The sequence below is a fragment of the Pleurodeles waltl genome, chromosome 10 (assembly GCF_031143425.1).
Source record: "Pleurodeles waltl isolate 20211129_DDA chromosome 10, aPleWal1.hap1.20221129, whole genome shotgun sequence".
NCBI classification, from domain to species: domain Eukaryota; kingdom Metazoa; phylum Chordata; class Amphibia; order Caudata; family Salamandridae; genus Pleurodeles; species Pleurodeles waltl.
This window is the reverse complement of record NC_090449.1, coordinates 256,211,681-256,237,152: the sequence shown is the minus strand read 5'-3', so window position 1 is coordinate 256,237,152 and position 25,472 is coordinate 256,211,681. Positions and strand designations below refer to the sequence as shown.

The window sequence follows — 25,472 nt, the reverse complement described above, 5'->3', positions numbered from 1 at the left end:
GACCCGGTATATGGCTGATGAGCAGTATATAGTCAATTCCTTATGCAGCTAATGATTCATTGCATAGCTGATAGGGAGTACACCATTGTTGAGGAGGATGGAAAACATGATGAACGCTTGAAAATTAAATTGCTTTAATATGTAACTGTGGAGATATTTGATTTACATATTGTCCTCAAAGTGAGCGAATTATTCAGAGAGGCTGTGCAAAATACATGGTATTATCTTTGGCTTACCACCTGTTTTTTGCCCCAGGACAAAGCATTTTTGAAGGACACGATGGGTCGCCTTCAGCAACTGACTCAGAGCTGTGACAATCTGAATGCGAAAACAGAGAAGATAATAACTGACATGGGCAAGTTTCAGGTAAGTTAAGCAAGAAAAATAGTAAGAAAGTCTTGAACAGCCTCACTGTATGTTTACAATAGTGATATTAATAAGGCACCTGCACTGTTAAGAGGACTGAAACTTGTAGACTGTAGTCTAGGAACAAGAGATTCCACATCATGAGATCTTCATCATCATGGACTATAATAAGCATATTTTTGCAGGTTCGTCAAGGTCCTGGAAAACTGTTAAAAATTAAAATATCATTAAAAACAAGGATACCTGTTTTTATCAATGAAAAGCACATGTTTGAATGATTGAGAAAACAGTTATACAGCGCACTATATTCTGTAGCCACTCTATAAACTCTGCCAGGAATTGGGTGCTGCTACATACAGGCCAGCAGCACCCACAATTCTTGGCAGCAGTCAAATACTTCAGTTCAGTTTGACCAGAATGCATTCATAAGCACTGGCGCACTCCTCTGGACTTTCTATTGCTTGAAAAAGCTGTGTTCCCCTGTTTGATTTTGATTTATTTTACTTTTCCATGAGTTAATTTTACTGAAATGTATGTATTCTAATATGGCAACTTTGTGCAAATATTTTTGCAAGTGTGGCAGAAAGATGGGCACATTTCCATAACTTTTCCAAAAGCCACAGAATGATCTGCTTCATATGTTGCAAAGGGAAAGGGTCTTTCAGGACTTCGGTGGACCTTCTGAATTAGCCTCCAAAGGAAGGACAAACCATAGCAAGTGCCTTTGGGCAAGTAGTGAGGGATACCTTGTTCCCTTCTTTGATTTCTGTGGAGCATTCTCGAATAACCTTTGGGGTCATATTGAGATGGTTGATGTTGACCTCCTGCAGCCTATTCTCCCTCCCATACAAGGCCAGAATTCTCTGATATTGAGATACCATTCAACAGCACATCAGTGCTACTCTGACACTCACTTTTGAAAAGATTAATGTCGACATCAAGACCACCGTCAATATTGAGGCATTTGTTGCTTTCACCTTTAATGCTGAGCAGAGACTAGCAGTCAGGAAGATCCTCATGATTGTCTTGAGCATCGTATAAGATATGTTTAAAGTCAAGATACTCTTTGGCAGTGAAGAACCAGTCAACATTAAGAGGATGTTCAATGCCAAGGACACCAGTACCAATATCAATACTGCCCCTACGTGGACTGGCACCTAACAAAAACATTTTTTAAACTCATGAGCAAAGAAAAAGGAGCCCTACTTCTCATTATAAGCATTTGCACAAATACTTTACAGTGGACATACTTCAAGATGGGAGAGAACAACAATATGCGATTCCCATGCCTAGATCAAGAGTACCCCTTAAAATCAGTTTAATACCAGCAGCTTTGACTTCACCTTTAGGTTTGTTGGGAGAATATTTTTTTTTATTAATAATGGGTAGCTTTATAATGTCATAGTATACATGAGGAGACCACTGGGCAAGTGTACAGTTTAGGCAGCCCTGTCTACAGTGCGTGTGGGAGAAATTTTAGGAAATTTGCTTTCTAGGGATAGCATGACAGATACAGTGGTTGTGGCAAAAAGGATGCAGTTAAAATGGTGTCAGAGGGGCCATTCTAAATTGGGCAAAAGTTATGATGTGACTTTCACCAGCACAGGGTCCACCCTAAGCAGGTGCAGGAAACCGACGCAAGAGGTGAATCTTCCATACAAAACACTGTTGTTCCTCACATGCTAAATGAGGTGTGGAAATGAAAACAAGAGATTTTCATGAAACCTATTACCCAAAATAATAGGGTACACAGTTGTTTCTATTCAGACGGTAAAGAAGTGCTGTGTTCTCCTTTTGGGCTTTATTCAATGTATGATTAAAGTAATATTTTTCATGTGTTGTTTCGTGGAAATAAATACTTTAAACATTCTGTTTCAATAAAGTGGGCAACTTTTGGTCTGAACCAGGGTATATAATTTCAATGCGCAGTTCTTCTCTGACTGTTATCCTCATTCGCAAACTACAGATACAGTGGTGGTGCCGGGGCAGCGGCTCTTCTTTGAGCTTGCTGGTGCCTTTGGTCATGCTGTTGCCTTTTATGGGAATGCCCAAATACTGATCTATATGTTCAAGAGTGAGTAATAGTAGTTGATTTCACATGTCTCTGCTCTATGATGCTTCAGATGTAGTTCACTGTAGGTACTATACAAGTATTGTTTTTTCACATCTTGTGTTTAGGTTAGTTTTGTGTTGTGTCTTTGCTCCATACAAATTTCTATGCTGGCCCTGTTGTCCCTATTTTTCTAACATTCACTTCACCTCTGTTGCTCTTAATGGCTGAAGTTTGAGCTTTCTGTGTACGGTATTTTTCATTGAGTGAGGTTTGCACAAAATCTAATTGCGGGCGTAGCAAGAGGTTTTGCACAAAGTGCACATTTTGACACTGTTGGTGTGCCGTACTTTTAATACCCTGATGTCTGCTGATTATGTAACAGGGGTAGCGCAAGGGTTTTTTGTATTGATGGTATATTTTCACTTTTTGAAACTAGACCTTCCAGCAACAGATAAATGAGCTTGACGCAAAGAAAATGGATAAGGAGAAGGAACTGGAACTGAAAAAGGTGGGTTGAGAAAAAGTCATAAACCTGAGGATCCCTTTCGAACCTCAACAAACTGCAGGCTACAGCATGGAATCATCTCAAATATTAATCTCCTAATGCATGATCCTGGTTTATTTTATTATTTTATGTATTTACCAAATGATTGCTCACCTCCATGATCACTGAGCTCTGGGCAGCAGGTCAATGAGACAGTCTTAAAATAAAGAAATCAGCTCAATGAAAAAACAATTGACTACAACTGCAATTTCCAAAAACAGCACGACACATGAGACGCCTGAGAGAAATGAAAAAAAAGATAGATTTCAGAACAAAAACAAGAAAAGCAGTAGAGAAGAGAAGACCAAGCTAGCACACAAGAAAGGCCAGACAGAACAATTGTGCTTGAGGAGTTTGCGCAACGAGGGAAGGTCAGAAAGGTTTTGATAGAGAAGTGCAAATAGTTCGGCACCCTCAGAATGACAGCAGAAGAAGACCAATTAGAGGGTTCCTAGGGGCCTGCGAGACAACCGCCCGCCCAGAAAAACAACTATTTTTTAGCCCGGTAGACAGGATGCCTCTGGGTCCGTGTCTAAAAACAGTAAAAGCACGAATTGAGAACGGGGTTGGAGAGGAAGCCAGTAATTCAACTTCTTAGAGTCCATTAACCATGCAACTTCATTGAATCTCTATTTTAGAGGAGCAAGAGTAATAACAGGAACACCCAGAAAACGTTTATTTCCAGTGTCTACCCTAGAAATGATGATAGCTGTGTAAAGTTCTGTAGAACATAGGTCACATCTACTTCCTGTATTTTTTTCAAAACTTCACCAACTTTGCAAACTTTACTAGGTTGGTGAAGTGTATAAAGCGTGTGAAAAATTCCGTTAGGTGTAGGGTTTTTTCAGAGAGAACCCGAGTAAGGTCTTCCTTCAGAGATACATTTTGCAACTGAAAATGTTTTTGAAAATCATTATTTTGCTAATTATTTTTGTAAGAATTATTCAATCACAACCCGCTCCATTTAGCGAAGTACACAGACTTGCTACTGTGCAAAGTGCAAAAGTAGTGTGCTTTGCACAACCTTGCTGGCAGGTTAACGAGCTTCTTATTTGATAAATCAAAGGGTAAGTCTGTTCTCAGAGCACATTGGTACTGATAAGTTTGAAAACATGTTTCAATATGTGATTTCATACCCAAAGCCATCTCCAAATTAAAACCTAAAAAATGAGTCACTAGCATAAGAGCAGGGTTTATTACCCAGTAAAGAAAGCAAGGAAAGCCAGGGCCATATTTTCACAGGACGTACAGAAGATGAGGAAACGAACAACAAAAAGCACTCATGGATTGATAAGAAGAGAGTGAAGGGACCTCTATTTTTATATTGCATGGAGCAAGCTCTGCAATGGAATATGTCCCTTAGCAACGCCCCCTGGTGATCATTACATTCAGATGATCATTTTGGTTCCTAGGAAAATGCTGTGACTGCCTGGGTTCTTTTTCTACCCAGTATATTTCCCATTTGGCTGCAGGTCCTCAATACTTTTGTTTCTTGCGAATTCCTTGGCCATTATTTTTTAGACTTTCAGTCGAGGGTGTGACATTAAGGAGATGTCAGCAGTCCTGAGGGATCTAATCCTTCAACAAAGCTAGCACCTCCAATTGTCCATCTTTTGGAGAAAGGCTACCTCATATGCAATGAGGATCTGTAAAGTAAAGTTGTCACCACTGTCAACAGTGTTGGTTTACAAGAGGTTGAAAATTATGTTAGGCACCGTGGGCCTGATTCACAATGGTAACTTACACTTTTGAGTAAGTTCACCCTTTTGAGCAGGTTTATTATGTTTTCTTATTCACAGAACCCGTGTGTAAGTTACTACGACTACTACAAAAAAGTACCAAATCCAGCAGTACACCTGGCCAACACTGGTACTGCAACACCTTCCCAGAGAAAATAACGGCAATAGGGACTTAACATAAAGCCCCATAGCAACTAATGTTACATTACATCACATTATTTTTAATTATTAAAATATAAATGAATGTTAAAAAAACACATACAAATACTATATAAGTGTAAGTTACCAATGTGAATCAAGTCCACATTTACGCTAGAACTATGTGGCTATTTGATTGATTGCATGTTTTTCACTTTTGTTTAAAACTAGAGCTTCCAAAAGCAGTTCAGCGAGCTTGATTCTAAGAAAATGGACAAAGAACTGCTGGAATTGGAACTGAATACAGTAAGTGAGAATTACTAAATGTCAAAAGGGGTTCCTAACACATCTCAGTCCCCTCACATCTCAGTCTCCTCACACACTCTACTGTTGATCCATAATGTAAGAAGAGTACTGTGTTTCCTTGAAAGTGCTATGTCTTCTTGGATCTTTTCTCCTAGCATCTTCCCTATTATTTTCATGTTGTCTGCAGGGTCCCTGACTGCAGAAGATTCCTAAGACATTGTATTCCAAATGTTTAGCTAAATGTCTGATATACAGGTAATACCTTCAGTGCTCCGGCTATTGGGGGACTTGGGGGACGTGGCAGCAGGCTTATCTGGTGGAAACCCTTAAGCTGGCAGCCCATCCATCACTGAGCCACCAGGTCATAGTGATGACCCCTTCACGCTTCTTTGAGTGGAGTGAAAATCAGTACTTTTTCGTGCCACTGCATGGCAGTCCTAAGGAGGGGAAATCACTCAGTGGCCACCAAATGCATGGGGAAAACTCCCTACGCATCGACCTTCAGGTTTTATGTTTGTCAGCAGCAGCACTCCTGCTTTGCTGGTTTGTTTCTGGATAACAAAAATCTTGGACAAGTGGGCGCGACATATATGGTGCTAGCATAGCAAAGTTGACAGCATTTGCCTACCTTGACAGCGGGTGCAGTGACAATATCTTGTTGAGGGTGCCCCTTCCTAATACCAAATTGGAAAAGTGTGTAGGAATGCTTTGCTACCGAAATGCAATCGCAAAACATTCACAATTTACCGCCAATGAAAAGTTGGTGGTAACCCATTTGCAAATGGGAAGAGGTCCCCAGGGGACCCCTTCCCCTTTGCGGATGGTTGGGAAATATTTTTTTTAGAGTAGGCAGTGGTCCCGATGACCACTGCCTACTCTTAAAAAAATTTAACTTAAAAGTTTCATTTTTTTCTTCTTAAATGCAGCCCATTTTCCTTTAAGGAAAACAGAGTGTGTTAAAAAAAAAAGCTTTATAACATATATAAATGGGGCCCATAATCCATTAGTTTCAATACTGAACTTTAATCCTGGGAAAGAATATGAAATGACTTGAAGAAATCTGCTTCCAGTTTCTCCTACTGAATTTCTGTTCATTGTACTGATACCATTGGCCCTTTCTACACAACAGCCCTTTGTCTGCTTGTTACATACAACATATTTCAAAATCTTGTTCTGTACTTCCCTGTCCATTGAGCCTCACCAATATGTCTCTCTCAGCTTTTTCTTAGACATCATCATCTCAGAACAGACCAATCAATCTGATCCTAACAAAGAGAGGTGGCACATCTCTGTCTCCCTTCATGTGATCAGGTCCTTCAGTAGCTAGCCCTGGAGACAACACCTCGCCATAAGTCTACACTTCTTCCATGAGACACCTCATGAAATCTGTCACCTCACCCTCTTCAGTAGCACACCTCTCTTAACCAACAGCCACACTCACTATGAAGCATTCTATGTGTCACCTCACTCCACATCTCTCATGTCATAACATTCTTGCAAAGGGAGCTTGACTGAGCAGTTTGCTTTTTTATATACCTGTTCTTTTTATTGATTTAGCAATCTCAAAATATATATAATGGATCATGCATTTTTATACAGTTCCCCATGTATGCAATAACAGTTATCATATATGAACAACGTAAAGCGAATGAATCAGTAGAATAACAACTCGAAATATATATTAGACAATTTGAGGAAGAATAATCCACAGACACATTATTGCATGATGGTAAGAGGGTCAGAAGTAACCGTTCAACCTAACAATCTCCCGCTAAGTTACAATTGAGGTTCAGCTATTATTAATCAGGCAGCCATAGAGCCTGCCGGTTCCAGGTTTGACACAATTCTACCTCACTCAGGTACTCTGATCTCCCCACATGGAGCCTGCCAACTAAAATAACGAACAAGGCTACATAAATGCTTGAAGTAAGAGAGCCAGTCATGTGTTTTGGGCATGAGTAATCAGTGCACCTCATTCCACCTAGCCTACCACCATTGTGACTGTTTCCCTATGAACAGTAACTCACACTTTCCATGTGGCACCCCAAGGATTGGCAGTTTTTTTTTTTTTCAAAGTGCTTGCTATGTGCTCCACAGAAAAATTATATTCAAACAGTTTCATATCCGGCCTTGCGACGGATTTCACTGTGTGCACATTTGTTCCTGCCACTACATAGATAGTATATATGTAGATGTGCTGTGTGTGATAACCTGTGTATTACAATAGTTGAAACAAGTAGCAGTAACATTGTAGACTACCCATGAACCAAGCATCTGGGTTTAGAGATTATAAAAGTAGATATAATGTATCTCTTATGTAGCGGGTTAAAAGTATTATTACTCTTATGTAAGTAACCAAAACAAACCCTTTTCTCTGGACAGCTCACTGATACCTTTGGATCATTTTCTTGTTTACATAACTCTCCAAATAAATAAATAAATACATACATTGTTGAGTGTGGGGTGAGGCCTTGACTCAGGAGAGGCGAAGCCTTGAGTGAGTCATGATTCCCCTCCACTCCTTTAAAAATGGGAATAAAAAGACTGTTAGACTCTGCATATCTTCGCATATAGTTTTCGTTTTTCATGTTATCTTTTTTTTTAAAGATATTTAACAAAAACTAGGATGGAATGGGTTACATTTGTGCCATTTAGTAAATTACACTGTGGAGGCCTAATGATCATTAGCAGATTATTTTCCTTGTGCAACGTCAATGTAACATTTGATCTGCGAGGCAGTTAACAGTAATATTCTCATTTCATTTTTGCTGAACTGCAGTATTACATGTGTGAATATGTGTTTATTAGCACAATTGCCCTAATTAACACGTGTTATTGGGTCACAAACGTTTTCACTGCCATGCACAGGCTTGCCATCAAAAATGTAATTTCACATGTTGCAGTGACGTTATTAATGATGTAATACATTATGTCATGAGTGATGTAATATGTGAGGAAAGGGGCAGTGCATGGCGAGGGTGTGAGTTCTACTTACTTTAGGGCACGAGTTATAGTTAGAGATTACTATAAAGGATGAATTTCAGTGTTTCTTTTAGTTTAAAACTTTGCGTTAGCATTAAAATTTTCAGCTAACTTTAGCATCACTTTTACCTTTGTTTTTTTTCAGTGAATTTCTACAGTTTGTTTTTAGCTTTGAGTAATATTTTATTACTATATGTACAGCTACCCCTCAATGCTGCACTCGGCATTTGGCAGTGCGCAGCTGGGGGGGGAGGGGGTTGGTCACAGTTAAGCATCCCCCGCCCCACACAGCCTTCCACCCCCACCACATTAGGGCAACCAACCCTTGCCATGCAAGGCAACCCCCGCACATAGCCAAACCTGTGTCGTGGTCCCTGCAAGAGGAGGGGGTTAGGTGGTGCTCCCTTCCCCAAGCCACTATTGTCCCCAGAGACCCCATCCCTTGGAGCCTTTTGTTTTTACAAGGGTAGGTGGTACGCATGCCCCCCAGCCTCTTTTGTCCCCATGGACCCCATCCTCTCTGGCTTTCTTGCCTTCTTTTTTAATAAAGGGTCAGGGGGTAACCCCCCCCAGCCACTATTTTGCCCCAGGGACTCCATCCCCCGAAGCCTTTTATTTATTTTTTGAAAGTGAGGGGGGATGCATGATGTCCCCTCCCAAAAGCCACTCTTGGCCTCGAGGACCCCATCCCCCGGGGCAATACTTTTATTAACATAGGGGAGTGGGTGCATAGCCCACCTCCTTGAGCCTTAAGAACCCCACCCCCAGGATCAAATGCATTAATATCAGAGAAGGGGGATGCATGGGCCCCCTTCCTGAGCCCAAATGATCTCCACAGGCCTATCCCTAGGTCCATACTTTAATTGTAGGGGAAGGGGGCTATGGCCTTCTTCCCCGAGCCTTAAGAGGCCCCGAGGACCCACCTCCTGGGCCAAATACATTCATTTTAGGGGAGGGGGTGCTCTTCCCTCCTCCACAAGCTCAAATGGCCCTGGGGATGGTGTTCCCCAGGGCCAAATATAATGTTGGAACTGCAAGGGAGGCCCCAGCAGCCTCAGCCGGCTCCTGTACGGGACCCAGCATTGCTCCTGCCTGGCATTTTCAAACCTCACGCCAGGTGAGAGCACACATCATTCCTTGCCCATGGCCCTGAGGGCAGGGAAAAGTACTGTGTCCAGAGGGAGGGTCTTCCTGGGACACTGGTGACAAGCCGGCCATGTGGATGGGATCCCGAGGCCTTTTAAGGCTGGCAGCAGGGGGCCGCATGCCCCCTTTCCTTAAAATGAACACTTCCGCCCAGGGGTAGGGTCCCTGGGGTCACTACAGGGTTGGGAGGGGAGCGTCACTACCTCCCCTAGTAATACATTTTTGGCCACATGGGATGAGGTCCCAAGGCTTCTTAAAGCTCGGAGAGGGCGGCCATGTGCCCGCTCCCCTTTTTGAATAAATGTTAAATGCTGACAGGCGTTTATTATTTCTTTTAAAAGTCATGATCCCACAGGGCCCATGGGACTCCCTTGGGAATGCAACTGTAGTTTTTTTTTTTTTTTTTAACATATTTTGGCCCTGGTGGGGTCCCTCTGGGACATCTCCACAGGGCTAGTGGGGGCAGGGTATTTTTAGCAGTGCATCCACCTTCAAAATGAGTTCCTTCCGCCATAGTGCCAAGCTTCCCCACCTTATATACCTTAAACAAACTCAAGAGGAAGGGTCTTGTAACCTTCCCCCTCCCTTCGAGTACGTTGTGAAATTCAAGCGCTGGCTGTACTTGGTCTGTGTTGAAAAAATACAAAAGAACTGGCCAGATCCCAATGCGCATTCCCAACACAGAGCCGTACCTTTCTCTGTTATAAACATTCTCATCCTGGTACACTCTTATGACCACCACATCCCACACAATATGTTCCCTGCTATGAAGAGAAGAGGGAAAACACATCCAATGTCAACACCTGCACCACCGATGGACTGATGCATTTGAAGCTAAGCTAAGCACATTATGTGGTCAAGATGGAATCAGTGGTTAATGGCATTACAGGCCGATAATGGCTCGGGGATGGAGACCGCGCAGCCCCCTCCCCTTTTAACATAGTCCCTGGGGGATGAAGGCCTAAAGATACTCAGGTATATATGTATGGCCCTGGGGGATGGGGTCCCCAGGATCTAAATAGGCTCGAGGAGCAGGCTGCGTGGCCCCTTCCCATTTATTTCTATTAATGGTCTTGGGGGATAGGGTCCCCAGGGCCTAAAGAGGCTCGAGGAGGGGGATGTGTGGCTCCTGCCCCTTTATTTCTAGTAATGGCTCTGGGGGTCTGCAGTGCCTAACAAGGCTCGTGAAGGGGGTCATGCAGCCCCCCTCTCCTTTAAAGTAAATAAATGGCCCTAGAGGAACGGGTTGCCAGGGCCTAGTAAGGCTCGGGAAGGGGGGCTATGCGACCCCCCTCCCCTTTAATTTAAATAAACAGCCCTGGGGCATGGGGGCCCCCAGGACCTAATAAGGTTTAGGGAGGGGGCCACTCAGCCCCCCCTTAATAAAAAAAAAAACACCCTGGGGCATAAGGCTTGTGGAGGAAGGTCATGTGGCCATTCCCCCTTAATATTAAAAAAGGCCCTGGAGAATGGGTACTCAGAGCCTAATAAGGCTTGAGAAGGGGGTCACATGTCCCCTGTCCCCTTTAAAATTAATAAACCCTCGGAATGTGATCCCCAAGGACAAATAAGGCTCAGGGAGTGGGGCCACCTCCCCTCCCCCTAATTAAAAAAGGCCCTGGGGGATGGGGTCCACAGGGCCTAATAAGGCTCGTGGAGGGGGACCACTCAGCCCCTCTACCCGTTAGTAAAAAAAAGCCACTGGAAGATGGGGTCCCCAAAGCCTAATAAGGCTTGAGGAGAGGGGCCACGCAGCCCCTCACCCCTTTTGAAAAAAAGACTCTGAGGCATAGTGTCTCCAGGGTCTAACAAGGCTCAGGGATGGGGACCACATGAACCCCTCTTCCCTTTAAAATAAACCAGGCCCTGGGGGATGGGGTAACCAGGGCCTAATAAAGCATGGGGATGAGGATGAGGATGAGGATGAGGATGAAGGCCACGTGCTCCCCCTCCCCGAAGGCCATGCGCAGCATGGTGTCAGCTGCATGTGGAGTGTTGACTGCAGGCCCTACAGCCAACCCCCTGGAACCTACAGCCAAAGGCCATGCACAGTGGGGGTGGCTGAATTTATTTATGGTAATTAAATAATACTGTATGCTAGAAAAACCCAAGAAATTCACTGAAAAAACAAAGTTTAAAGTAAATTTATAGTTAGGTGTGATATAAAGATCTGTTTTTTTTTTTTTTTTTTAAACCTTAGAAATTCAAATCAAAACAAAGGTAAAAGTAATGTTATAGTTACATGAATTTATCATTGACAACATTAACTTTTTGAAGTAAACTAACTATAACTTGCGCCCCCGCCATGCACTACTTATGATCTCACATATTACATCACTCTTGAGATGTTCTATGACATAATTTATGACATCACTGATGACATCTCAAATGACACCATTGATGACATCACTGATGACATCTTCAAAGCTTTTTTACACGTTTCTCTATAATAGGATATACCATTAGAGCTGTGAAAGAGAGTATAAAATAGCTCAAAAGAATATTAGGCATCATTAATGTCATCACAGAAACTACTCCCATGGGTTTTTATGTCACGTTTACCCTATACCATACACTTCACAGGTAATGTTAATGTTGTCACTAACAAATTCACCTAACTATACCGTTACTTTAATCTTTAGTTTTTTTAGTGCATTTCTAAGGTTTTATTTTTAATAACAAAAAGAGATTTTTTTTATCATACCTAATTATAACTATATATATATATATATATACATACATACATATATATATATATATATATATGTTTTGAGTTTAAGATTGGAACCCAACACATGCATTTTGTTTTGTAAAATTGTTTTTATTAATATTTCAGTATAAGAAAATAAGCAAGCCCATGTACATGAAACTTCAGGCGTCCCACCATACTGTGTGCTCTTCTCCCTGTCCCCCCCCTTTTCCAAAGCAGGAGTGACAAACATCAGAGAGAAACACATGCGAATGATCAAACCTTTCACCCTCAAATGGTGGCCCCAGCCATTCACCCCCAATATCTGAGCAAACAGAGTACAAAAACCTTACAACAAAACAAGTGTTCAATCCCTCTAATTATCAGATTCGAAGGTAAAAGCCATGTAACGGAGAGCTTCCTCCCCGAGGGAATAACCCTGATCCCACTCAGCCACCCTCTGCACTTCGCTCCTATACATGGAAAAGATGCAGCGCTCGAAGGAGGGGACTACATGCTGTAAGGGGAGGGCCCCGAGAGAGAAACCTGACCAGGGGGTCCCAAATAAAGTCAAACCCACTGCGCGAGCCGTCCATTTTGTCAGCCAGACGCTCCATGGCGAGGTCCCGCCATAGTCTCGAAAACCACAGGGGGTGAGTCTACCTTTCTCCAGAAGGACACTAACGTGGTTTTCGTGGCCCCCATTGCCAGCCATAAAATGGCTCGATCGCCCTGCGATTGATGTTCCAGCTCTGGGGCTTGGAGGCCCACCAGGATGTGCTCGAGTGTTGTCGGCACGGGGTAGCCCAATATCTCTTTCAGGTGCGAAATAATTTTGTTCCAAAAGGGACGGATAGCTGGGCAGTCCCACCAAATGTGTCTGAAATCCCCCAGCATGCCACATCCTCGCCAACACCTGTTGGACGCCTGGGGGTAGATTTTTTTTAGCCTCTCGGGTAGAGGTACCAGTTGTAGAGCAGTTTATAGTGTGCTTCCCTGGCTCCCATTGAGCGATTATGTTTGGCTATGTTGTGGAACATGTGTTGCCAATGCTCCTCACTCACCGAAGCACCCAACACCTGCTCCCAAAAGGGGATGTGCCGAGGGGTCGGCGCCCTATGCGCTGAAGCCAATATGTTGTATAGTTTAGATATACTGCCCTTCTCCACTCCTCCCCGTTGTACAAAACATTCCACCGGAAGAAGCTCCCTGTTGGCTGCCTTCCGCATATGTGGTTGTGAGACCCAATGCACTAGTTGCGTATAATGAAAGTGTTCGGATCGTGGGAGATGAAAATCCCTGCAACAGTTGGCAAACGAATGGATCTGATCACCATGGAATAAATCTGCAATCCGCAAGCACCCCCCTCACTCCATCGATCGAAAGGCCCGCAGATTCCCCCAGGGGAAAAGCATTGTTGAAATGAATGGGGGTATGTGGTGAAGGAAAGGAAGTAATTGCATATGCCCTCGTCACCTTATTCCATACCTTAAGGGTGGTAGCAGTGGGGGTACTAAGGTAAATGTTCTGTGGACATGCCCTTTTGGGCCGCCGCGGGATATCCCACAGGGTGCGTCCCGTCAACGCCCTATCCATGTGAAGCCACAACTTATCAGACTCTCGGAGGGTCCACTCAGCCAAAACACGCAGCTGAGCCGCACGATAATACTGGAGGAGGTAGGGGAGTGCCAATCCACCTCCCTCCCTGGGAGATATAAGCACTTTGTTAGTTAATCAAACCCTCAATCCTTGCCAAATAAACTGTGTGAACATCGCCCGGGCCTCCGCGAAAAACTCCAACGTGATAGCACTGGGTAGGCTCTGAAAGAGATAAAGAAAGCAAGGAAGCACTGTCATCTTGGTGCTATTAATAAGCCCCAGCCAGGATAGCCAGAGGGATGACCACCTCTTATAGTCTTCAGGCAATGATCTAAGCAAGGGAGGGTAGTTGGCTCGGAACAGATCAGATACTCTCGGGACCAGCTTAATGCCCAGATATGTGATTTCTTTTTTTGCCCAGGTAAATGGAAACATGGAAGCTATCTGGGCCATTGCAGCAGTGGGTACTGTCAGATTAAGAAGATAAGATTTCCCCATGTTTACTCTAAAGCCTGCCACCTGCTCGAAAAGCGTCAATTCTTCATGAATTGCCAGAAGTGACGGGCGGGGATCAATGACGAACAGTAAAATGTCCTCAGTGAACAGTGAGATTTTATGATAGTCAGCACCAAATTTAATGCCCGGAAAGTCGGGGCATGCTTGAATGTGCGCCGCCAGAGGTTCCACACTGAGCGCAAAGAGCAACAGCGAAAGAGGGCATCCCTGCCTCGCACTCCACGACAGTTAAAAAAATCTGAGGACACACTGTTCACCAGAATACAGGACCTGGGACATGAATAGTTGCTCTTTACTATTGTAATGCATTGTTCCCCGAAGCCAAATCGTCGCATGGTGGTCACCAGGAACGATCACTCCACCCTATCAAATGCTTTTTCAGCATCAGGGGCCAACAAAAGCACCGGGACCCGTTTCTTAGCCACCTTTTCCATCAGATGAATGACACGGCACAAGTTGTCATGTGTTTGGCGGCCCTTGATAAAGCACAGCTGATACGGGTGGATCAGCTCCAGCATGACATCCTCTGGTCTTCTCGCCAGAATTTTAGAGTATAATTTAGCATTGAGGTTGAGTAAGGCAATAGGCCTATAAGAGACACAGAGCTGTGGGTCCTTTCCTGCCTTGGGAATAAGTGAGACCAGAGCCTCCCACGTAGAGGGGGACACCACCCCTCCCCCTCACATGATTAAGCAATGCAGCAAGATGTCCTGCCAGCTCCGCACTAAAGGACTTGTAGAATTGGGCAGTAAACCCATCGGGCCAGGGGCTTTGTGCAGGGGAAGTGCGTCTATAGCCTCCTGTACCTCCTCCACCGTAAATGGTGCCTTCAGCATTTAATTTGTCTCCCTGGAGACCTGCGGGAGCTGGGAAGCGTCTAAGTAACTTCCCTGTACTTGGGCAGTCGGGTGGTCTGATTGATAGAGATGGGCATAAAACCTTATGAATGCCAGTGCCTTCCCCCTCCGAAAAATGTTCCCCGCGCTCGTCAGTAATTTGTCCTATATAATCCTTAGCTTGTTTAATTCGCAGTTGTCTCTCCAGTGGAGTGCCTATCTTGTTACCCTTATCATAGTGGGTTTTCTGAAGCCTCAACAGTGCCAATTCCGGCCTATTTGTATAAATAGATTGTAGTTTACCCTTAATGGCGCCCACCCTTCTCTGGGCCTGCCATGACGGGGAAAGCTTATGGGCCTGTTCAGCTATTGTAAGTTCATTTTCCAATAGGCGCTGATCCTCTGACTTTAACCTAATGAGCGCTGACGCCAAGGAAATGCACGTGCCCCTGATGACCGCCTTAAAAGCATTCCAAACAATAGGAGGGGCAGTATTGCACCCCCCATTAAGCTGGAAGTATTCTCTGATAGCTTTCAGGAGCTTAGTACGAGACGCGGAGTCACGTTCCAGGACAGTAGGAAAGTACCAGCGCCTGGCCTGAGGTCAGGTCAGGGACCATTCCAGAGTAACCTCCACAAGGCCATGACCCGAAATAACAATCGGGTGGATGGTCACAGTTCTCAGAGCCTGTTGTAGCGGTTTGCTCAGAAAGATATAATCTATCCGTGAGTAGGATCGATGAGAATGAGAAAAGAAGGTGTAATCCCTCTCTGAACCTTTGAGGGCACCCCAGGCATCAAAGAGCCCCATGCGGTGTAAAGCAGATTTCACAGATCTAGTAAAGCGCCTGTCGGTGGTCGGTGTGGGTGTGTCATGTCTATCGCTGAATCCCAAACTAAGTTGAAATCACCCAACAAGATTATTTCGCCCTCTGCATAGCCCTCCAACTCGCCCAGGAATTGTATAAGGAATTGGGCCTGATCACTGTTAGGAACGTATAAAGTAGCTACTGTACACTGTTTGCCTCCCAGGCTGCCCTTTCTCATTAAGTATCTGCCCCCCTTATCTCACTTGGAACCCACCTCCTGGAAGTGAATCGCCCTATAGAACAAGAACAAGAGGGCCACCCCACAGTGTTTTGTTGGCGCGGAAGCTGTCAAAATCTGGGGGTACTGTTTGTGTCACAGACGTTGTCCCTCCCCTTCTTCAAATGCGTTTCCTGTAGTGCAACAATATCGTAATGGTGATCGTCGAGGTATTTCCTCAACTGGGACCTTTTATCGGGGGAGTTCAACCCTTTAATATTCCGAGATAACACATCCAACATTACATCACAGTAACCCAAAAGTTCTTAACGAAGTGATCTACTGCATTTCCGGAAACTTGCCCCCCTCCCCACGGCACCCCCACCCAGCATCCCAGGTGCTCCCCAGGCACCCCACAAGGCTCTCATCTGGCAAAAAGGGATAATGGACACAGACCCAATAGAAAAAACAACTCCCACACAACCCAAACCGAAAAACAAGATAACACAGTATAGCAAACTTCCTTTCTATCGGCATTATATGAACGGGGTATTACACCGCCTTCTCCCCTTCCAGGACCATTCATCTTTCCAAAGTCGACAAGAGTGGGGGATGACTCCGGGCCCCCCGAAGGTGTCAAGAACGGGGTTTCGCCAAATCAGGCCACTGGCATGCAAGTCCAAGCTGCTCCCCAGAGCCAGACCGTTTCTCTTATGAAGAAGACAAATCTCCAACGCCCTACCTCAAATATGACCCCTACTTGGAGCCGCCCACAGGCTCCCCCAAGACCTCTCCAATATTATCGCAGAATACAGACTGTTGGAAAATGTCACCTCTTGGGGGTTTTCCTCCCCTCCTCTGCTGTCTCCATTGCTCCATTGTGGTGGAGGGGCCAACCCCCCCCGCCGGGCCTCCGTGGTAGCCAAGCCTCCACCTTCGCTCTCCGGCTGTAGGCCTAGGGCAGCCGCCGCCTCGTTGACAGTCGTGTAGTGGCAAGCCTTGTTATGGAGTTGGAAAGCCAGGCCAAAGGGAAATGTCCAGCGATACCGTATGTTTTTTGCTCTTAGGCCTCTGTCACGGGGCGGAACTGCTGCCGCCGAGCCAACGTCGCCGGTGCGATATCCTGATAGAGGGTACAATATGCCCCTTGAAAGGAGACAGTGTCCTGTTGTCTCACTCATGAGAGAATGCGGCCCTTGACCCTGAAGGAGCTTAATTTAACCAGTATGTCTCTAGGCTTTCTCCCTTCGCCTGCGGCCCGGTTGCCCACATGATGCACCCTCTCGACTTGTACTTCTGACTGCTCCTCTCCCAAGAGGGTGGAGGAAAGGCTAACCACAAAGGCCTCCAGGTCCGGACCCTCGGAGCCTTCTTCCAAGCCTTGCACTCTGATGTTGTCCCTGCGTGCATGATTTTCCAAATCTTCGCATTTAAGCATGGCAAGGTGGAGTTGTGCTTTGATACTCGTGATCTCACTGTCCACCGGGGCTACCTTCTGCTGCAGGTCCTGCATCTGCGTTTCCAGATCATGAGCGCGGGCACCCACCGAGTCCACATCTGCCTGGAGTGAGGATAATTTCCTATTGACATCTGCCTGAAACGAGTCCAGCGTCGCCTTGACATCAGCAGTAAGTTCCTCCGAAGTTCCGCCTTAAAGATGCGAAGAGAGGCCAGGAGGCCCTCCTTTGTGAACGCCATCTCTCCCTCCTGCAACAGGCCTATGCTTCCCGCTCCAACTGGGGCAAAATAGTTGGAGACCCTGTTGCGCCTTCCGCCGAGGCATATGCTCCATTGGGGTCCGTACACTCAGAGAAGCACTCCGCCACGTGGACACACAGGGACACAGGCTCGCTCTCCTCCGTTGGGGTGTCTCAGCTTCTCATGGGGGCCCCCGCCGGGCCTCTGCTCATACCACGAGGGGAGTGGAGGGAACCGGCACCACTCCCCCACCCCAAGGGTGCGCCAGGTCCCTCGCCAGACCACCACTCCAAGCCCTCTCGGGGGCTCCACTCTTCTCTCCCAGGGACCCCCTCAAAGTGCCCGGGGGCTCCCCAACTCACCCCATCACGCCACACTCGGCCTCCGCGGGGCACCCCAGTCACGGCGTCGTCTTCTGCTCCTGCCCCTCCAGAGGCAACCAGTCTCCCTGGGTCGCAGCACCTCTTTGGGTCTAGCCGTATCGCATCTCCACTGCGCGGGTCCCCATCACCTCAGGGGATCCCGCGCTAACCCTCTCAGCGCGCCAGGGGGCCGGCACCCCTCCCAAGGGCGCCATCTGTGATCTTCGCTCTGCCGCCAGGCTGCCACCACCAGCAGTAGAGAGGCAGCCACAAAAGGGGCCTCCGGGCCCGCACCAACAGGGGCGGACCGCCCTTCTTCATCTCTGTGCAGGATCCCCTTCAAATGGATCCGCCACGACCTCACGTGCACCAGGCGAGGGGGAAGACTCCACTGCCTCACCCCACAGCGCCGGCAGCCCCCGGCACCTTCACAGGGCTCCAGCCCTCGGCCGCGCCCACTCCGCTCCTCCTGCCGCGCCTCCCGGCGCACTCCATGAGGCGGTCCGACTGCCCTGCCGTGGCCGCACAGCACACGGTCCACACCACTCAGGGAGGCCGCCCTCGCTGGGCCTAACCCCCTCCCGGGGCACTCGGTAACTTCACCGGGGCGGGGGCGGCATGACGCTCCCCCCTGTGCTCCTGGACTCATGGCCTGAGGGGGTCTTCGACGGAGCCGTTGAGATTCACCTCCAACCGGCCATGTTGGTTGGCCCTGCCCCCAAAAACCCAACAAATGCATTTTTTACTTTTGAACTTTTTAAGGGAGCATGACTCAAATGACACAGTGATTTCCCTTCTTGTGTACTCTCGATGAGCACCACCTCCAAGTCGTGCTGAGTGCCATCTACTGAAAGGCATACGGTCATCCCTAGTAGAAATAGTTGTAAAAACAGGTTCCATCAACAACTCCCTTAGGTTTTTTAATTACAAAGATCTGCCTCTCGCCTCATGCAAATGTGCTTCATTTGGTAACACACAAGTAAAAGTTTACGTGATTGGGACAGCTTAGACCCAAATAAAGAACAGTATTCACAAAGACCCAGGAGAAATCATATTTGGTCTCTACTGATGGATTAGGGTGCTTCCTTGGCCACTTTCAACAAACACTGCTGATATCAAAGCCCTAGATAATTAAGACCAGACAAATTCACATTTGTCTTTGTGCAAACAAAAGCATTTCCTACGCAGTACCCCCTCACTGTGTTCCTTCCTTGTTCTCACACACCTCATCTTGAATCACTAGTATACAATTTGTCCCTTCAAGTAACCCATGCATAGTATTCCGAAACCCTGCCCTTTTGAATCAATACCTTCCACTTGTGGTGATAAAGCTTATAAAATGGCTTGATTCTTTAGCTAAAACTACTTGGTGGTAAGCTAATCTTGAGCTGAACTTGGTGAAATATTCTGTCTAACCATTGCCATAATGTCATCGATGGTGTGAAGGGAATCCACCCATATGACAAGGTAAAAACTTTGTAGGTCAGAGCAAACATACAACTATGTGTTCCTATTTCAAGCTATGCAAGGCATAGGGATGACTTTGTTGGTCCATTGACACCTTCTGCTCACATCCCAACGACCACACCAGCTTGTTCTTTCATTACGCTGATGGGACATTTCTAAGTTTATGCTTTGTTGGTTGACGATCTTCCAATATGAATAATGCGCTCAAAACCAAATAACTCTTCCAACTATTCACAAAACACTAATTAATGCTTTGAAGGGAACACCTCCCTCTAAACTCCTTTTAATCTCCCAAAGCTTCCTTGACCATCATCAGTTGGTTTTCCAAACGCACTCTTCATACTCTGCTAATGCTGTATTATACTTCCAAATTTAAATTCTGTGCTTAAAGGTCCCTGATGGAACCAAGTATGTCTTATTCCTTGTAAACCATGTGCACTTCACCGAATATATTTTTACATTTGAATTATTTCTAGGCCTCAAAATACCCCATCAAATCTATTTTGAATCTTAAACAACACCCGAGACTCACAGCCAGTACTTTCAGCTCCTTGGACAGCTGCTCGTGGTCAAATATCCTTTCAGAAATAATTGTATTAAGAGCTCCTGTGTCCATTAATGAGCCAAGCACAATACCAAAAAACACATTGTGTACAATGGGATGTTTGAATTGTTTCTTGTTCATCAACGTCTCCTGCATGGCTATAGTGAAAAATACATTCTTCACACTCCCAACTTGAGCATGTCACACTCACTGACCATCCTGAACTTAGCTTTCCTCCCTTCTGCACAACACGCTGTTCCAAAGTGACCTACAACTCCACAAATACTACACAGTTTCTCTTGTGCAGGGAAGAGTTTAGACCGACCCTGTGCCTGAGGCACGCACCTGAAACAGTGGACCCTTTGCAACCTTTTCTTCCTTGCTTTTTCAGTGTGCACAAAGCAAACTCTGTTGCTCTCAAATCAGAGCCTATCACCAATTAGATTCCTCCAGAAATATCCCACCACTCACGAACTTTTAGGTCACCATGCAGGTTCGGATCCTCGAGTACATTTATAACAACAGTCTTCTAAGATGCCTTTTAGGAACGGTACTACAGGCAACTGCTGTTCTAATTAACCTTATACAAAGGCTCAACCTCATAATTCTCTAGAGTGCAGTTATTGAATAAGTACAAAAACTCAACTGAAAAAAACACATTTTTATAAAAACAAATTTGTTTGTGTTTTATTCAGTATTTCCAATCCTGTTGCCCGGCATTGAGCATTGAATGCAGATCTCAGCATTCTAAGACAGCATACATAGATAACAAATATGGCAATGTATATATGTGAAACGTGAACCATATGTAATTTCCGTACCACCACCTTGAACATCATTATGAGTATGGTGGAGTGGGCTATCTGGTCAGGGAACCAGTGCCGGACCTACTCCTTTGATGATTGATCAACCAACCGGCAGCCAATCAGGATGAAGACTATTTACAGTGCGCAGAAAACAGTTTTTTTGTATTACTGGTTGTTACATGCAGTTTACCTAACTTAATAGTGATGATGCGTTGAATCGGAGTATAGTTAACCAAACTGCAAAGCTTTCTACCAAACTTTTACCCAGCAGCTGCTCCTCCTCTATGGCAGAGGAAAGAAAGCCCCCCCCCACACCCGCCAGCAGCAGCAGCTGCAAATCTTTAACAATAAAACAATAATAAACTACGTTTATTATCGTTTTATTGTTAAAGGGGCGAGGCCATGGGGCGTGGCAGGGACAGAGAGGGAGTGCACTGCATCCCCTCAGTGCGCATGTGTGTTTGGCCGGCTGTCTCATGCAGGCCAAACACACATGCGCACTGTGCTCTCTCCAACCCACTCTGTTGCTGGTTTGGAGTCAGCAGGCTGAGGATTACAGTCTTCCTCGGAGCTCAAGCCAATCCTAATGCTGCTTTCATGCTGCCAGCAGCATGAAAGCAGTGTTAGGATTGGCCACAGGGCAGGCTGGGAGCCTGTGCCTGCTGTGACGAGGACCGAGGAGCGGTGCAGAAGAGGCGTCAGCGAGTCAGGTACGTTTTTTTAAATGTATGTATTGTGTCTGTCGCCCCCCGCCACGCGCTGCGCCTCCCTGCCCCTTTTGAGCTCTGCAAGACGTGACTGCTTTTACCTGATCTCATTAAAGGCACTCTGTAAATCACTTGTGGCAATTGTCTTGCTAGACCAAATATCCATCATAAATTATGACTGTTGAAGTGATAATCATGGATCGTTGTTACTCTCAGCATCTTTTATTATCATCTATGCTGTCACTTTTCATTTTTCAGTTCTTTTTTACTGTTATTTATTTTGAAAGAAAGCTGACAAGAAGACCGTGGATGCCAAAGTGAGCCATGCCCAGATGGAGGCAGCTGTTGCCGAGCTTAATGCCATTTTAGAAGACCTGATCAAGAAGATGTCCTTGCATGAGGACTGGCAGACGATGTTGGAGAAACTGCTCCATACCGTAGATTCTAAGGTATTTTGAACATTCAGGGCATATTTAAGAGGCCCTTGCACTGCCTTAGCGTACTTTTTTGGACACTGAGGTGGTGCTAAGTTGGCCTTTTCCCTGCACCATATTTACAAAATGGTGCAATGCATGCAGTGCACCACTTTGTAACCCCTTGTGCCACATTATGCCTGTGCCAGGTATAATGTATGCAAGTGGGACATTCCAGTGCTAGGAGGCCCGCAAAAATGGCACAGTGAAATTTAACTGATTTCACTGCGCAATTTTTGGCATACTTTTTAATGCCTCCTCAGAGCAGAAGTTAAAATGGCGCTCCCATATAAACCTATAGGGCTCCTTACACTTTGCTACACTAGCATCAAAAAATGTAATACTAGTATAGCAAAGCGCCACAATAGCAGCTCTGATGTGCCATTTTTTCTTAAATATGGGCTTCAGTTTGGCTTCATCTATTTAATGAATGATATTGAGGGAGTTGCCATAACGCTGGTATTTCATCATCACCATAAGCTGCTGATTTGAGAGACTGAAAGATAGCCACATTTTTTTACAGTTATCTAGTTCCTGCAAGGATTATCATGCTGGGATACGGGGATAATACTAAAAAAATAGAAAGAGTAAATCAGTTACAGAATGAGATTTAGACTTTTGCTGGCACAATTCCTGTGCATATGTGTGGCAGTTCTAGGTCCAACGCCACATGGGGGTGAACATTCTGCCAAATGCATTGTTCACTGCCATGACGGTTGGATGTGCTTTGGACGATAAACCAGCTTAAAGAAAGTGCATCTGACGAAATTTTTTCATTTAACCAACGATGGACGATTTGTTTATCAAAAATGTTTTTACCAGGCCAACGAAACCATTTGGTGAAAACCTTTCTTGATCAGAAATTAATTTTTTCAGTCTGTTTTGTTTGGCTCTTTAATCTCCCCCGCTCAGGGCACCCTGTTACTTCCTGAAAAGGCCATCTTCCCTGCATTTTATGCCCCTTGTTGTGATACTCCCATCCCACTTCACTCCCATTTAAAAAAAAAAACCTTATTCCCACTCCCACTTTAGGCCCTTTTTCAACAACTTCCTTAATCCCCCTCCTGCTTTACTCTGTTTTCTTTGGCGTACTGCAGAGATCTCTAGTATTAAATCCAGACATTCAGAAGATGAGATGAGATGAGTACAGAATGCAGGAGAGCCTTGCAGCTTTAACTCTCCTGGACATCAGGGGACATATTTATGAGCCCCTTGCCCCGGGGAGAATCCCTTTTTGTGACACTCCGGTGGCGCAAACTACAAAATCATATCTATGAGGCCACGCAAAGCCACTTTCTATGGAATAAGGCAAGACAGCGCAAATCTCTGCATTGCCTTACTCTGTGCTCGGGAGGCGTTCCATGGGCGTTGTAATGGGTGTGCCCACGCAACACAGATGCATGCATCCTGCAGCACTCATGAAACGAGGAAAACGCCTCTCAGGATTGTCTTTTGTGCACGAAGGCGGCCCTTTCTGCACAAAAACAATCCTGCCAACAACACAGACTCTCTTGCACATGGTGCAAGGGTGCCTGTGCTGGCGCTAGGCTGCGGAAACGGCACCAGCGCAGGAGGAAAGGACACGAATGCACCATACTGCACCATACTGCATAAATACGGTGCATTTCTGCCCTTTCACCTTGGCGTAGGGCGGCAAAGTATGGTGACTTGCTGCACTGCCCTACGCCAAATCCCCATAAATGAGGGCCCAGGACAGCATGTTGCCTCAGTCTCACTTTCCAGTTTTCTGCTAGGGGGGGGGGGTAGATGCCCCAGGAGCTGCCCTGTAGACCTCTAGGAAACGTGGGCATAACGTATTAAAATCAACAGTGTTCCAGTGAGGTATCATTTACTAGAAATTAGGTGAAATATTAATGGTGGTGTAACTAATTAAGCACATATACAATGTATTATATAATCATTCAAAAAGGGAATGCCGCTCCATGAAGGGAATCACAGGTCAAATTAATGTAATAAGTGAGCGTCTTAGTCCTAACAGATGCAAGCCATCAGCAGCTGCTGTGCTTGAACCTGCAGGACTCGGACAATTGCCAAGTCTGCCCTGAGAGCAGTTTACAGCACCTTCTTAATGCCTCCTTCCAGAGTTTTCATACTTTTGCATTGAGCATGCCTGCTTTTGCTCTTAGATATGAAAATGCACAATGTTCCCTTCCACTCATTCTTACATACTCATATTTCAAAGGAACCTTAATGAGTGCTAACAGAAAAATCCCAGATTTCAATCAATGAAACAGAATGATGCGATGGTCAACTAAACAAGTCATGTGTTATGGACACAATATGTAATTGATATATATATATGTTCAGCATAGATGTTCAACAAAGGTGCTCCTGGTGATGGCACAGTGCACGTGCAAATGTGCAACAGTGAGAAAGTGCACAAAAACAATTTATATACGAGATCCACCAGCCACAAGGCAGATTCATCAGAAAATCTGGCCACCATCAGCTCAGTAACGAAATGTACACACTAAGTGAGTGACCAGGTGGTAATATGTTGATGAGACCCTCAGATTTACTTCAAAGTGGTCTTCTTCAGCACCTCTCTTGAACATCTCTTTTGGACATACATGTCAATTACGCATAGTGCTCATAACGCATCGCATGTTTAATTGACCATTTCATCATTTTTTTCACTTATTTATATATGATTTTTTTGTTTGCACTCATTCATGCGTCCTTGAAACGTGATTATATAAGAATGGGTCAAAGGAAACATTTTGCACTTTTATATCTTTAATTACCCTAGATCCGAGGAATATAGGGTTTGGTGTGCCCCTGTTTTAGTTGGATGTTTACGTTCTTAGTTGAACCTTTAAACTAGCTCTTGACTCATACTCCCATCTACCAGTGGCTGCTTCCGGGATCCATTGACGTGAACTTCAGTGGCGTAACGAAACTTGAGGGGGCCCCCTGCAAAGTGCATGGAGGCCCCCCTCCGAACTCACTCTGGAGCTCTCTGACCTTTGTTACGCCACTGGTGAACTTCACCTATTTGGGGACATACGTTATTTTGTTTCACAGTCCTGCTGCCTTTAGGGTCTATTGATTAGGCCTTCCCTCAGCTGTAATTCTTTCAAGCTTCCTAATAAAACTTTGTGGTCCAGCTCGATTCTGATCATCCTGGTGATGACCTACAAATGAGTGGATCAAAATACCACCGACAATTTCAGCTATTAAGGACGAACATTTGTGGTACGGTGCATATAAACGTTAGAAACTGTTCTCCATTCACCTTGCACTGCCCTGAGTCTAGCCCTGATTACTCACATACTCTACTGTGGAAGGCAGTTTGTACACTTGCACCGTGTGAACATTCTCTGCTCTGGGCACTTTCTTTCCTTCTATTTGCCGATATTGTTGAATGAATGCATATGTTTCAATTTTAAATGAGTTCAACCTAAAATTACCTACATGGCGAGTCAGTTCTTTTTTAAATTATTATATCATTCAT

At 45.3% G+C, this 25,472-nt stretch overlaps 1 protein-coding gene across 2 annotated transcripts in view; it reads left to right on the top strand.

Annotated features, from left to right (window-relative positions):
• Positions 1 to 25,472, top strand: part of C10H16orf96 (chromosome 10 C16orf96 homolog) — a 212,007-nt gene that overhangs the window by 105,778 nt on the left and 80,757 nt on the right. Inside the window, exons 7-10 of one of the 2 annotated variants that reach the window (XM_069210371.1) lie at positions 256 to 366; positions 2,856 to 2,927; positions 5,072 to 5,146; positions 21,812 to 21,973. In XM_069210371.1, coding sequence (XP_069066472.1) covers positions 256 to 366; positions 2,856 to 2,927; positions 5,072 to 5,146; positions 21,812 to 21,973 — 420 coding nt within the window. The remainder of the gene's footprint in view (positions 1 to 255; positions 367 to 2,855; positions 2,928 to 5,071; positions 5,147 to 21,811; positions 21,974 to 25,472) is intronic. The other variant, XM_069210372.1, reaches the window with a different exon arrangement.